The sequence below is a fragment of the Argentina anserina genome, chromosome 3 (genome assembly GCF_933775445.1).
Source record: "Argentina anserina chromosome 3, drPotAnse1.1, whole genome shotgun sequence".
Classification (NCBI taxonomy): Eukaryota; Viridiplantae; Streptophyta; class Magnoliopsida; order Rosales; family Rosaceae; genus Argentina; species Argentina anserina.
The window spans coordinates 24264694-24279685 of record NC_065874.1 but is presented as its reverse complement, the minus strand read 5'-3'; the positions used below and the strand labels follow the sequence as shown (position 1 = coordinate 24279685).

The window sequence follows — 14992 nt, the reverse complement described above, 5'->3', positions numbered from 1 at the left end:
GCTATTTAGAGGTGGTAAATAGGCCCAAAAGCCCAAACTCGGCCCGCACCCGATACGTTAAAAATTGGCCCGAGTCCGTTAGCAGCCCGACACGACTCGAGCCAGTTATTGTAATGGGCCGAGCTGGGCCGAGATATTTTGGCCCATGGGCCCGTCACGGCCCGAGCCATTTTTTAGCCCGGCACGACCCGAGCACGATAAATTCGGGCCGGCCCGTTAAACACATAATTTTATATTATTTATATCAATATTTAAACAATTATCATTATTAAACTTAAATATTATACTTTTTTAATTAAAATTTATTGATTATTTCATTATTTTAACTACAATATTTCACAAATATTATCAAAATAGTGAATAAAACGTCATTATTTTGAGATACGTAACGTTTTTAAAATAAAATTATGAAATGTGTTGTAGTATTTTATTTATTTTACTACTCTAAATAGTTATATAAAATAAATATTCAAAATACATAATATTTTTTATTTTAATTGTGTCACATAATGCTAATGGGCCAGTCCGGCCCGCTTCTTGACCCGGCACCGGCCCGACATGGGTTTGGGCCGTGGGCCGGGCTTAATATTTAACCAAATGGCCCGAACCGAGCCCGACACGATAAATAAATAAGCTGGCCCGAGCACTGCATGAGCATGATTTTAGCCCATTTAAAATGGACCGGGCCGACCCGGCCCATTTTCCACCTCTAGGGCTATTGATAAAAGTATATTCAATAATCCTCAGATCTGGATTTTGTTTATGTACAATCATTTTCGAGAAATTCTGCCGTGCGACCAACGCACCACGTGGCTGGTGCGTCCGACCACTAATAATCTGACACGTTTCACCTTTTTTCCACGTAAGAATGACTGAAAACACCAAGCCGGAAAGTTCGATCATCTCCGATCACACCAGTTAAAACCCATCATCGCCAATATCAAACTATAACTAAGATCTATCTGAGATAATTCATTGTTCCAATATACAAGTCATAATTGAAAACTTAACAAAATCGAACTAAAATCTTTGATGGTTATCAAGACTTTGAACCCAGAATTGCAAAAATCCCAAATCTCAAATTGTAACAATCTCAAATATGAACACATCGAACCAAGTCAAACAATCCAGAACGAAATTGCAACATAACCAGATCTTTAATAGCACCTTGAAAATTTACTCTATATCAAAATAGGTTCCTCTAATACACCATAAGGGTCTCTTCTTGACTTCTTCCACTTCAGATGGCCCATCTAACCACCACTTTCGTTTCTCTTTCTTATTCTTTTAATTGCCTTGTATTGTAATGAAACTCATCTTCTCCCTCATATATAGTCATCTTCTTCATCTTCGTTTCGTTCATCTGAAATTAGACCAAATGTTTTAGAGCAAAAGTTTTTGGCAATGGAATCCCAGAGCGACAGCGAGTAGCATAAGAGCGAAATAGATGAGAGACGAAGGGCGTGGCTTTCAGAAAAGAGAGTGAAAAGAGTATATGGGTCTTTGCCATGGATTTGGAGATCTGGTTTGATCGGATAATCGATCATTCAGACTTTGGTCTTTCAGCAACTCTTACGTGGAAAAAGTGCAACGTGTCGGATTATTACTGGTTTGACGCACCAGACACATGGTGCGTTCGTCACACGGTAGAATTTCTCATCATTTTCATATTGTCAAAGTTGTGCCTTTTTTATTAAACAACAATACTATGTTTGGGAAATGATGGGAAGTGAATAAAATTAGAGTTAGGCTTTGTGGGCTGGTGTTAAGTGAATGAGTTACAGGTTATTCAAGGAAAATGAAATTAGTAGGTGAAGAACGTAGTAACATTGAATGACCACACAAACTATTACTTAGAACACAGTTCAATTGATGCCCATATGTTTTTAGTTATTTCATTTTAATTTAGTAGCTAAGAATCAATTTTAATTTCAATATTGCAGGAATGGATGTGTTTTCTGTGGCCATTTATCATGGCGATAGGTTTTACAGTATTGGAGGTTTGAATAGAGACAGGGGTGGAGAGATGGTTTATGTGGATGGGGTTAATCAAGAGAAGCTTTCATTTGCTTTCATTTATGTGAATGGGCAATTATAAAGAGACCTTTGCACCACCACTGAACAGAAGGCAGCCAAGTAGCCTATCATTAATTATGTTATTTTTATATATCAGCTTCTATATTTCAAGTTAAATGCTTACTCAGTTGTTTATTTGTTACATTCCTAGCCTTCTACAATGTCACATGCAAGAAGTGTTGGACATAGTTATGCAGAGAGGACATACAATATTCCTGCAAGAAGGACTCGCCCAAGAAATTCATCTCAGCTTGCTTCAACATCTTCTAAAAGCACTCGAGTGTTGAGGTCACAAGGAGATAGGTGCAAGAGTGACTGTGGAAGTACTGAATGGTTGTTACTTGTTAGTGTCTGAATTAGAACTTTGTTTCAGAACCTTGGTAAATTATGGCATGTAACCAACTGTTATGGTGGCATCTCTGTTGTTTTGTTAATTTTGTTCTAAAATATTGCAAATGCCATGCTTTTCTGTAACAGATGATTTTTTGATTTTGAACCATATCATTGCCATCAATATTTAACTAATTAAGAGCACATTTCCTACTTTGGTTCTTAATTAAGTTGTTTCCTTTGGTTTGAATAACTTGGTTGATTACCTTCATAGGAATATGTCCAATTTTAAATTGGCGGATGAATATAATTGTGGAAGATGTTTCTGGGAATGCAACATGTGATTTTTGGAGGGAAAGTTGTCAAATTCGGTGTCGATTAGGAAGGAAATTGTAGTTTTAGAGGGAATTGATATGACGTGGTAGAAGAAAGGTGAGAAAGATGGACCAGACGAATTTGCCCTTAAAATTATGCTAGAAAACGCCTAGCTTAACGGAGATGTTAACATCATATACGGAAGTGATGTCGGGTTTCGTACTTCATGTACTAAAATGTTAGTTTACAAAGTTGGTATACAGAAAACTATAAGTGGAGAATAGTTGGTATACTGTTCTTACCATTTTCCCTCTTACAAATGTTCTCTTATTATTTCATGGGAAGATCGATACGGATGAATAGCGAGCAGGACAAGTGGTGTTAGCATGAGGGGTAGTTGTTGAGTTTGAAGATCTGTAAATGGAAATCTAAATTGAGCTACAGTATGGAGTAACATTACATAGCATGCCTACGAATATCTTAAACATATAATACAACGAAAAAAGAAAACTTGATAATAGCCAATAAAACATTGGATAAATCATCATGAACTTATATCTAAATAAAGCTCTTCCTATTCCTCTTGTTGATACTTTGAAGGAGAACCGAAAAGCTATTATTAACTGGAGTGATACTGTGTGACTATATTACAAGAGGATCCTGAAACAGGGACAAGGTTCATAGCATTTTTACTGCTGATATGGTGGATCAAATTTGTGGAATTCTCATCCCTTGCTCTCACCAGACGAATTACTTCGTTTGGGGCCCAGCTTCTAATTAATAGTATGTTTGAACTCATGCTTTGTTGGCAAATTTGGAGAATAACATTGATTTAATAGATGAGCGCTTCTCTCCTCCTGTCATTTGGAAGAATAACCATCAACATGCATGAAATTAACGAAATTAACTATCGATGGTATCGGAGAAACATAACCTTGCCGTCCTTGCGTATGTATCATTCTATGAGAGAAACCTAGCAAACAATAATTAAGCACGCACAGTTAATTACGAAAGTTCGCAATTAATTAAGGAGGGACTGAAGGGTACGCGTACCCTTAAGAATGACCATAGTTTTGGACAATTATAGTTTTGATAGCAACAACCATAACTTTGTTTCAAATGAAGGCTCTAATTTGGCCGTACGTAAATATTGACAATTTTTTAAAGGTGTTAAAAATTGGTTCCTGCTTGACGCAATTTAATAGTCTTATACTGAAGAAAATGACGAAGCCTAATCACCATGCCCAGAAAGGGATAGAATAATTGCACGTTTGTATACAATTTTCTTAATTTATGTTCTATGACTTCTATCACATTATCTTCGATCCAATCCGACAAGGGTGAGCAATCATCACAGTCCAATAATGCTATGGTTGTTATACCACATTAGCAGATTAATCTTTTAAACATTCTTTGTCCTTTTTCTTATGCATTTTAGCCTGATTTGGTCTCTTGGAAATACAAAGTTTATATTCACATTTTCTTCCGTACGTTCCAAGTTAGTAAACGTAGATCTGAACTGATACATATGTGGGCATCCAACCTCTCTCTCTTATTTGTATGTTTTTGCGAATTAGGTTTGCTCTTGAGATAACTTTTCTAATTGCTGTAGGTTCCGGACTGAAGCAAGGTAATTAATGAGCTTTTCAGAGCCCATGTACTTTAGAATACCATATCCCCTGCATGGCTGCACGATCTTGGTAATTCTCAGAATTTATCTGATAGTATTCATGCGAATTACTATCTAAGTTTTTACGAGTGTGTGAAAAGTTTGCGAATTGCTATCAGTCCAACATTCTGATGAACCTTCAAGCCTACAACAGATTCTGTTAACTCCTTTTCATTTTAAGCAGTTGAGTAGGTCTTTGAAGCTCTGTAAATTCATACAGTCCTGTGTTAGAAGTAGGGTTTTGCACCGAGGACTGTTGTGGGTTTAGACTTCAATACGAATGATCTTAGTGTCCTAATTTGAACAAGGTTGGATTGGCAAAATGAATGTAGCTTCTAATCGACAATAAGAGGACTACGTACAAAACTAAACATGTACCCTACCTTCCCTAGTTGCATACCAAGATCAATTCTTTTTTATTCTTCAAAGCATAGCCTTTACTCTAAAATGCCAATTACACTACTTGGATCCAGGAACCTCAAAACATAAACTACTGTCTTGTTAATGCCACTCCCTTCTTACAGGATATCATTCTTCCAAACATACTTGCAGGTTACAGCTGAAGGTGTATTCTCTCAGACATTCTCATAATATCCGAGTAGATCCTATCACCCCCAATCTGCTGACCAGTGGCTCCAGCAGCAACGCGTAAGATATCTTCGATTAGTGCCACATTTCCCATGATGTCAACATGTGAACCACTCTCTGTACCCCTTCCCTCGAGCAAACTAACTCGCTTGTGCCGATATTCCCTTACATAGGTAGCAATACCAGACGGGTTGAATCTGGTTTTTCCTCTCCACCCTTTGGTGCACATGTATCCAGCACTCAATACGGGCACGGTATCATCACCGTCAACGAAATGTGCTCCATTTTTAAGACAGCTGCCTGTCTCTCCATCTGCTGAGCTATCAATGCGGAATGGGATGCTCTTGCACTTGTCAGAAGGAGATGTCTTGTATATGTATGATCTTTCAGTTGGGAGTCCAACGCCATATAGACAGTATATTTCCATATCTGGAGCAACAGGTAACCTAGAACAGGTGATCAAATATACCCAGTGAGATTTTATGTATCTAAACAGGTCAAAATTAAGGTATCAAACTCAATCCATTCCCTGGAGAAACAGTAGGTTAGAAGTAGTGCTTCGTTATATTTAAATCCTGATCACGAAGTTGGGAGTAGGAGTACTAGGAGAATAAATATATTGAATATTAGAGAATTTGGAAGCATAAATTAAATGTGGTTCTTGCAAGGATGAGAAAGAATAATATTATGTTGGCATCAATGGAATCATTAGTATGATTGCAATATAGAAAATTGTAATAACCCGATTTTTCGGAACGATGTTTGGTTTATTTAACTTCTATAAAGTTGTGAAATTCATTGAGAGTGAAATTTAGTTGCTTGCGACGTTTCGAAACAATAACAGAAATGTTCTCGGAACATTTAATTAGACAAAACGTTACGATTCCACAACGTATATATCGACTTTTATTCCGTCGCTCGTTTGCGAAAACCTCCTTCACGAAAGTTTTAGGGCTCGTCGATACGAGTTCGTGGATATGTGACACGTTCTAATCGGACGATGTACATAAAAGTTATTAACGATAGAAGTTAGTTTCCGATTTAAAAAGGGGTATAAAAGAAAAACTTATCAGTTTAGGGTTTCCAACTTCTCTCTCTTCACTTCCACCTCCCTCTCTTTCTCTCTCCCCGAAATTGCTCTCTCCCTCCTCAGAAATTCTCGTCGACGATCCGCCGCCCTCCGAGCGCCGTGCTCCTCACCACCGGCATCAGCGGCCTCGCAACCTCAACGCAACCTTCCTCCGAGCAAGGCACGGTCTCCAGCGTCACCGTGAAGCCTCAGCGTGACTCACAAGAACCGAGCACAGTCGGTCTGATCCTGCCAACGAGCTCCGGCGATTTCAAATCGTGTTTTAGGTAAGGGTTTGGTTAATTCAATTGTTGAATTGCTTGTTGGTGAAATTGTGAATGTTTTTGGAGAGGTTTTGAGATAGATCGGAAGAGGAGGAGCAGAGGAGGAAAGGAGGGAGATTCCGCCGCCTTGGATGGCGCGTGGGGGTGCGTGGGTTAGCCTAAGAGTGGTCTGAGACCGTGGGAAGGAAAATGAGGAGGAGAGGAAGAGTTTGGGCACGGCGGTGGCGTGATGCGCGCCGTGGTTGGTGTCAGCGCGTGTGCCCCACGCGCTGCCACAGTGAGTAGCGCGTGAGCGCCACGCGCGGCCTGCCGGAGGTGGCGCGTGCACCCCACGCGCCACCACGTGCGGCGGCGCGTGCACAGTAATTTCAAACAAAAAATGTAAATTTATTTTTACGTACGGTAAATGTAATTTTTATTTTACGTACGTTAAATATAAATGTAAATTACATTCAATAAATGTAAAAAGTAATTTTGGAAGGGTAATTCAGTAATTATTATTTACTGAGACAGTTGTACATTTGAATAGTATTTATACGTACAGAAATACGTAAACAGTATGTACTCGTACAGGAATACGTAATGGATGTGTATTTGTACAGTAATACATGAATAGTAAATATGTGAATAGTACTCAGTGAACAGTAAATTCGTAAAACCAAAACAATTGCTGAACAGTAACAGATTATTACTGTTTCGGCATTTGAAGGTTTACGAAACGTTTCTAAATTCTTTTCTTATCTTTTCAAGGTGATCGATAAATCAAGGAAATGAATTATCTTCGGAAATTGTGGAATTACGCTCGAGTTGATAAGGTGAGTAAAATCTCACATATTTACGAATCTACCCTTGCGTAGATTCAAGATTTTTGCAAGAGTTTTAAATATTGAAATACGACATGTATATGATATAGTGGATTATATATATATATATATATATATATATTAGTATAAATGTTAAATAAGTATATATATATATAATTTGCTATATTATATACTGTTATGAATTCATTGTGAATATGTCATTCCGATGACGAGAATTAAATATTGAGCATGTGATTTAATTTGTACAATATGAGGTGTGATTATTGTACGTGGTTTTAACATGGTGTTTGTTAAACGTTTTGTCTTCGGACGTGTTTATGAAATATGACATGTATATGATATAGCGGATTATATATATATTGTATAAATGGTAAATATGTACGTATATATATAGTTTGCTATATAATGTACTGTTATGATTTTATCGAGATGATTTCATTTTGATGACGAGATTTATATATCGAGCATGTGATTTTGATTTGTACAATATGAGGTGTGATTATTGTACGTGATTTAACATGGAGATTGTTAAAATGATGAATTGTCTTCGGACTTGATGTTTGTACAATATGAGGTGTGATTATTGTACGTGTATGGCATGTCAGAACCTAACCTTTGGCCGGGCGAAAGTTACGATACAGTTAGAGCTCTAATCTGTCTGCCGGAGTACTGCATGTGAGGTAACAGGTGGTTATCGGCTCATGAGTACTCATATTGTTTTTATGTTGGGTAGCAGGTGGTTGCCCAATATCGGCGGTGTACTATGTGAGGGGTAACATATGTGTACCAGCGTTCATTAGTACCCGTATTATAAATGTAATTGGGTAACCAGAAGGGTTGCCCGATTTCTCATGAGCACTTTCATTTCATATATTTTTTAGACAACCAGATGGGTCGTCCATTGACTTATGAGTGCATTTATATTTGTTGATTTGTGGATTTTCGTATATATTGATATGCGAGTTATATTTTCATTTTACTCATACGAGCTATAAGCTTACCGGGTTTGTATTTACAATCCCGGTGCACCAATTCGATGGTGTAGGGGATAATTCCGCAGGTGTCGATTAGTTGAGATTGAGAGACGACTCCGGAGACTCGAAGTTGTTCATTATCCTGCTTGTGGTGAGGTTTCTAGTGCGGATTTGTGTGTGAGAACTTGTGAGGATTTATTTGTGAGTTTTGTGAGAGATTGTGAGAATTATTACATTTTTATTTTATGTAATGTTGAATTATAAATTTAGTTTGTAATAATTAGTTGTCTAAGTTGTATTGTGAACTCAGTAATGATCCGCTGTGCATTTGAAACGATTTCGATTCGTTGAGATTGTTTTGGTGTTTTTTCGACTTTGAAATTTTGAGTTTTCTGCTCGAAATTATAGGGTCGTTACAAAAATAGGATGTTGGAATTTAAATTTCAATTACTTATGACTATGCATAGGCTTTAATTAAGAAGAAAAAAAAATGAAACAGGATACCATGATGAAAAAAGAAGACAGAACTCAAAAGCTTTTTAGGTAAGCATAATTCTCTAGAATAGTGTGAAGATATTTTTGCATGCTTACTTGGTCTCGAGTGGATTGGACCAGTACTTGTAATGGTCATATTTAGGATTATCAAGATTATCAGCTACCCCATGAGAGAAGTGAGCCTCAGCCCGTTGCATCATTTTTGGAGCCACAAAGCGTAGCAGATCAAAAAGGGTTTGAACTGTGTAACCCTTGTTTTCTGGAATTTTTCTTAAACTTTCCCTGCTTACTTCATCATATTCAGTCCACACTTCTCCACAAGATGAGCTGAAATTGGTAGGAAAATCCCTGCGCAGAAGTTCCTGCTCAGTTGTTAAACACATTATTAATTAAACCATTTGAAACAAGATCATCATTCTAATACATATAGAATACAATGATATTTCTGAATGCTTTCTAGTATTGAAAGATAAGCATCCACCAAAGAGTCCAAGTGTACAATGTATATTGATTTCTATTTTATTACTGATCTGATGATCTTTGTCTAGCTTAGCTTGCTATGTGTTAAAATAAATATTTGAGCAGGCATTGTCTATTAACAGGAAATACATTAAATAGATAAGCTAGGTTTTGGAAAAAAAGGTTCTTGATAAAACATATCAATAATATGGGTTTTCTACTAGTGTGTGTTAATATCAAATAGACTCTTTCTCAGAAATCGGTAACCATATATATATATGCTGGAAACCAAATGAGAATTTATACTGGTACTTTCAAATTTGCTCATAGACCTCCCTTTTAATCCAATATAGACATGGTCTAAATTCTTTTTAGGACTAAGGAAACAACAGATGTATTAGTACCCAATATATCAAGCTACTGTACGTAAGAGGAATCTCTGAATGCAACCGCAATCCTGAATCAATTCTAACTAACTTATTACAACAGCATCTGTGATTGAGAGAATAAACAAGAACGACACATTGATTCCACAGAATAAGGTGCTTTATTGTGAAAAAGGGAAAAATTCTCTTGAGGCATATTTGAACTCTGAAGATAACTCAGAGACTTCAGAAAGGGCAAGTGATCACATCAACTAAAGTGAATTTTACTATTAGCAGGGTTCTTTATAAGAGATTAACATGTCATTCATTGAAAGGATGCATTGATGCTTCGCTAAAGTAGATTTAGTCATAATTATGTCACCTTATGTGTGCTGAGTTTTTTAGCTGTAATTCCTTTGTGGCTATATTATAAGTTCCATACTTCAAATAATCAAGAGATCGAGTACCTTTATATCATAACTATGAAGCTCTGAAGAGGGCAATTCTGATGATTCCTTGCTAAATGAGATTATTCTTCCATACTTCATAGGTTCTTTTTCTCGGAAAATTATATTTTCATTGCTGGTGTTGTGATTGGTGAAACCAGCAGTGGAATGCAGAAGTTTTTTCTTTGTCAAGTCACAGCTATGCTCATCTTCAGGAGACCAATCCAAGTTGCCCCAAATGGTTTCTCCACCTTTTGGCAACAAGGAAATCAAGGAATCCCAGCTCCGAGATATCCGCATGATATGTTCAAACGTTTGAAGCCCAAGAATTTCAGACTCTAAAACAACAGGAGCCATAGCTCTGCAAGGGCCAAGTCAACTTCATCATGTAACCGGCACATGTCAAACTTCTAATTGTTGCAGATATCACTTAAATCACATATAACTGAATAAGAGCACTAAGTTATAATGATCCTTCTTCTGCAACCTAATTCTCAATATCAGAATACAAACACATGAGGAATAGAACACATAGACAAACCTGAAGTAAGCAACATCTTTACCCTCAGCAGAAAATATATTACTCACTGCTTTTGGAACACCAAGAAATGCCGGACCGATATTCATGATTGCTTTGATGTGCGTCGCACACCAACTTGGACCACCACCACCTCCCATAGGAGGAGGTGACTCGACCCATTTCATGAAGTGGAGAAAATAAATACTGCCCATAGAATGAGGCACCACAACCACTTTCTTATGGCCATTGGTAGCATACATAAGCTCGATTTTACTCTTCAATCTACTAAGAGCTTGGTCCCGGATCTGCTTTTTCACATTAGAAAATATATTAGTGCACTGAGCTTAGACTCTCAAGTAGTCTTATGCGACTCAAGCGTGCTAAGATGGAGCATATGCAGACTGTCTAAGTGCTTTGCAAGAGATATTTGGAGGCCGTAAGAACATTACTCATAGTTGTTATGGTGGTCTCTTAAGCAAACTTTCGATATGGAATCAAACTTTGACGCATGGGACAGCAATTAACTCATTAGACGCATGATTTGGAGGTCTGAGAGCAAATAAGCCAATAAAAATACACAAAAACAAAATATAAATAAAGAGGTCATTTATAAGCCATTCATGGAACAAACTATGCTAAACAAGAATCAAATAGGAGTCTTCCAACATATGAATTACTGCTGAAAGTTTCTCATACATGGAAAAAACCAACATATAAATCAGGTTGTACAAATGTACAACTAGACAGTGACATATAGAAGCTGCAGAAAGAGAAGTTTACCTCAGTATTCTGGAAAGAAAGCCTCCAATCATAGGAAGCCATATGCATGTTCTTCCCTTCATAACCAATTTTAGCCAAATTCTTAATGAGGACAGCCCAAACAAAGTAGCCAGGTGCAAAGTAGTCAGCTGCAGCAAGTCCCCGAACCGCTCTGACTCGAATTCCTGGAGGGTCCAACCCTGTTTCATTGTCCAGTGATAGGTGCTCCAAAACACACATAGGCCTAAAATTACAATCACAATTTGCAATTGGGATTCAAAATCTTACAATCTTTAACAATTTTATTGAAAAATTAAAATGCAAGCAAACCTTTTGAATATCTCTGAGAAACTACCACCCCAAAGTCGCTTCCTGAAAAGGCCTTCAGCACAAGGCCTGCCCTCCCAGAGCTCTAGGCCACCGGTTACAATGCCAGGGACCATAACAACCGGGTGAAGCGGGCTTACGCCTTCGCGCCTTAGCCTCATTCCAGGTGATTCTGGCACCTGAAAACCAGTCAATGCAGGTGGCAAGATGTTGTACAAAAACAACAGAAGCCACCAAGTTGTACAGATGAACCCAACCATCCAACAACAGTTATGTATGCAACTCCATTCCCTCAGTTGCTTCTTGTTCTTGTTCTTGTTCTTGGTCCTCTGCTTCTCTTTCACTTCATTTGCCAACTTCTTCGGGGTTTCAACACCAGCCTCATCCTTGATGGTTTCAGAGGACTCAGAGCACAATGCCAAGCACCTCACAGGCTGAACATACAACAGCTTGCGAAGCCAAAGAATAGAAGCAGCCATGAGTGACCAAGATGACAGAAAGATTCACCACAATGAACAAGAACAAGAGCAACCCATTAAGGGAAATAGAGAGACCGAGGAGGCATCTTATGGGGAATTATAGTAAGCACTATAGTACAGAGACTAAGACCACGTGGTGAAGATTGAAGAAGAAGACAGGGGAACCAGAAACAGACTTTAATCGAGAGAAAGTGCAGTTGGGTTTTGCAGCCAATGAAGCGATGTGGTGAATCCAATACCGCACACCTAAGTTCCTCGAAGCTTTTTCCTAAAACACTTGTCCTGGTTTTTGCATGCAGTGCTTTATCAGGTGGCGCCATTTTGGTCTCGGACGGTTTCTACAAAGACTACAACTTTGGTGTTCACGAGGGATGGCCTTTTTGGTCTTTTGCGCACTTCTGATGAATCTCGGAAAAGTGGTCAGGGAAAAGGCCCTTATTCTGGGTTCGGCATCGGAAATGTGGCGAGTCCCGAGGGGGGTAGCGACAGAGAGAAACAGAGGAATCCAAAGGAAGCATGGGTTAGTGTCACACCCAAACTCAAGGGGGAAATAGAAAGCACACACAACGAGGAAACACGTATACCAAAAATGTGCGTATGGTCTTGAGGAGTCCATGATCAAAGTAGCCATGGTGGTGGTGCGAGCTGGTGCACGATGAAATTGATCAGGAGAGATAAGGAGATGGCGATGGTCACCTTGTTCTTAGTATGTAGAAATTGAGAGAGATTGCTAGTGGGGAGAGGAGGGCACAATGTTCGAGGAGATTGGAAGCCAGTGTAATCTTCTATCGCGATTAGGGGTGGACAAACTGACCCGAAAACCGAAAAAAACCGGACCCGAACCCAAATCGAATCCGAAAAAATTGAAACCCGAATCAAACCGAACCGAAAATAAAAAAACCGAACCGAACTGAATCTATTTGGGTTGGGTTTTGGGTTCAATCCTTTAGAAACCGAACCGACCCGAACAACCCGAAGTCAATGGTCAACGTTACAAAACGACATCATTTTGTCATATTTATAATTTTACATTATTATTATTTTTTTAATAAAAAATAGTGTAGTCGGCCTCACAGCCGCACCTAATTTCTAACCTAATTGACCTAATGTATAAGAGGCGCATTATTTAGCCATCTTGCTTCTTTCATAATGCGATAGTTTTATTTTAAACCTAATATAAAGGTTATGATACATTAGTTGACACTTAGGTGATTGTCAACTCTAATTCGAAATATGATCGATCGACACCAGCAGATGTGATTGGTATATTTATTTAGGGACCCCGTAAAAATTTGATCCATTTTGGACATGGTTTGACCGTTCGTACCTTTGGTCAACAAAAAAAGAGGCGTTTTGACATATTGAAACCTCATTGACCGGGGCTTTGCCAAATAGATTTCTTTAGTACGACCGTGCATGATAGGTAACAAAAATTAGGTGATTTCAGATATGCAAACGGCTTTCGGTGTTCGCATATTTGTAATATGTCCTCCCTTATAGCATAATAGTGGTGTTTTCGATGGTCAAATGAGGTCCGAATTGGATGAAATATTTATAGGGTTACTAAATATATATACCGATCACATCGGCTGGTGTCGATCGATCCCTATAAGTTTCATTTATATAGTCGCTTCATAATGCGATAGTTTTATTTTAAACCTAATATAAAGGTTATGATACATTAGTTGACACTTGGGTGATCGTCAACCCTAATTCGACATATGGTCGATCGACACCAGCAGATATGATTGGTATATTTATTTAGAGACCCCGTAAAAATTTCGTCCATTTTGGACATGGTTTGACCGTTCGTACCTACGGTCAACAAAAAAAGAGGCGTTTTGACATATTGAAACCCCATTGACCGGGGCTTTGCCAAATAGATTTCTTTAGTGCGACCGCGCATGATAGGTAACAAAAATTAGGTGATTTCAGATATGCAAACGGCTTTCGGCGTTCGCATATTTGCAATAGGTCCTCCCTTATAGCATAATAGTGGTGTTTTCGATGTACCGAAAATTCCGACGGTCAAATGAGGTCAGAATTGGATGAAATTTTTATAGGGTTACTAAATATATATACCGATCACATCGGCTGGTGTCGAACGATCCCTATAAGTTTCCTTCATATAGTCGCTTCATAATGCGATAGTTTTATTTTAAACCTAATATAAAGGTTATGATACATTAGTTGACACTTAGGTGATTGTCAACCCTAATTCGACATATGGTCGATCGACACCAGCAAATGTGATTGGTATATTTATTTAGGGACCTCGTAAAAATTTCGTCCATTTTGGACATGGTTTGACCGTTCGTACCTACGGTCAACAAAAAAAGAGGCGTTTTGACATATTGAAACCCCATTGACCGGGGCTTTGCCAAATAGATTTCTTTAGTGCGACCGCGCATGATAGGTAGCAAAAATTAGGTGATTTCAGATATGCAAACGGCTTTCGGCGTTCGCATATTTGTAATAGGTCCTCCCTTATAGCATAATAGTGGTGTTTTCAATGTACCGAAAATTCCGACGGTCAAATGAGGTCCGAATTAGATGAAATTTTTATTGGGTTACTAAATATATATACCGATCACATCGGATGGTGTCGATCGATCCCTATAAGTTTCCTTCATATAGTCGCTTCATAATGCGATAGTTTTATTTTAAACCTAATATAAATGTATGATACATTAGTGGACACTTCGGCAATCGATAACTTCAGTTTGAAATATGGTCGATCGACACCAGCAGATGTGATCAGTATATATATTTTGGGAACCCGTAAAAATTTCGTCCTATTTGGATATTGATTTACCGTCCATACTTATGGTAAAAAAAAAAAGGCGTTTTGACATATTAAAATCCTCATTGACCGGGGCTTTGCCAAATGAGTTTTTTTTATGCTACCGCACACAATCGGTGACAAAAATTAGGTGATTTCATATATGCAAACGGCTTTTAGTGTTCGCATTTTGGTAATGGGTATTCCCTTATGACATATTAGTGTTATTTT

At 38.1% G+C, this 14992-nt stretch overlaps 1 protein-coding gene across 1 annotated transcript; it reads right to left on the bottom strand.

The window, feature by feature from the left end:
• Positions 1-4796: 4796 nt before the first annotated feature.
• On the bottom strand, positions 4797-12751 carry LOC126787620 (putative phospholipid:diacylglycerol acyltransferase 2). Its single transcript, XM_050513490.1, has 6 exons — positions 11504-12751; positions 11195-11417; positions 10436-10719; positions 9916-10255; positions 8721-8986; positions 4797-5424 (listed from the first exon to the last, which is right to left on the bottom strand). The coding sequence occupies exons 1-6, from the start codon at positions 11977-11979 to the stop codon at positions 4944-4946; spliced, it is 2070 nt and encodes a 689-aa protein (XP_050369447.1). The 5' UTR covers positions 11980-12751; the 3' UTR covers positions 4797-4943.
• Between the last annotated feature and the right edge of the window lie 2241 nt (positions 12752-14992).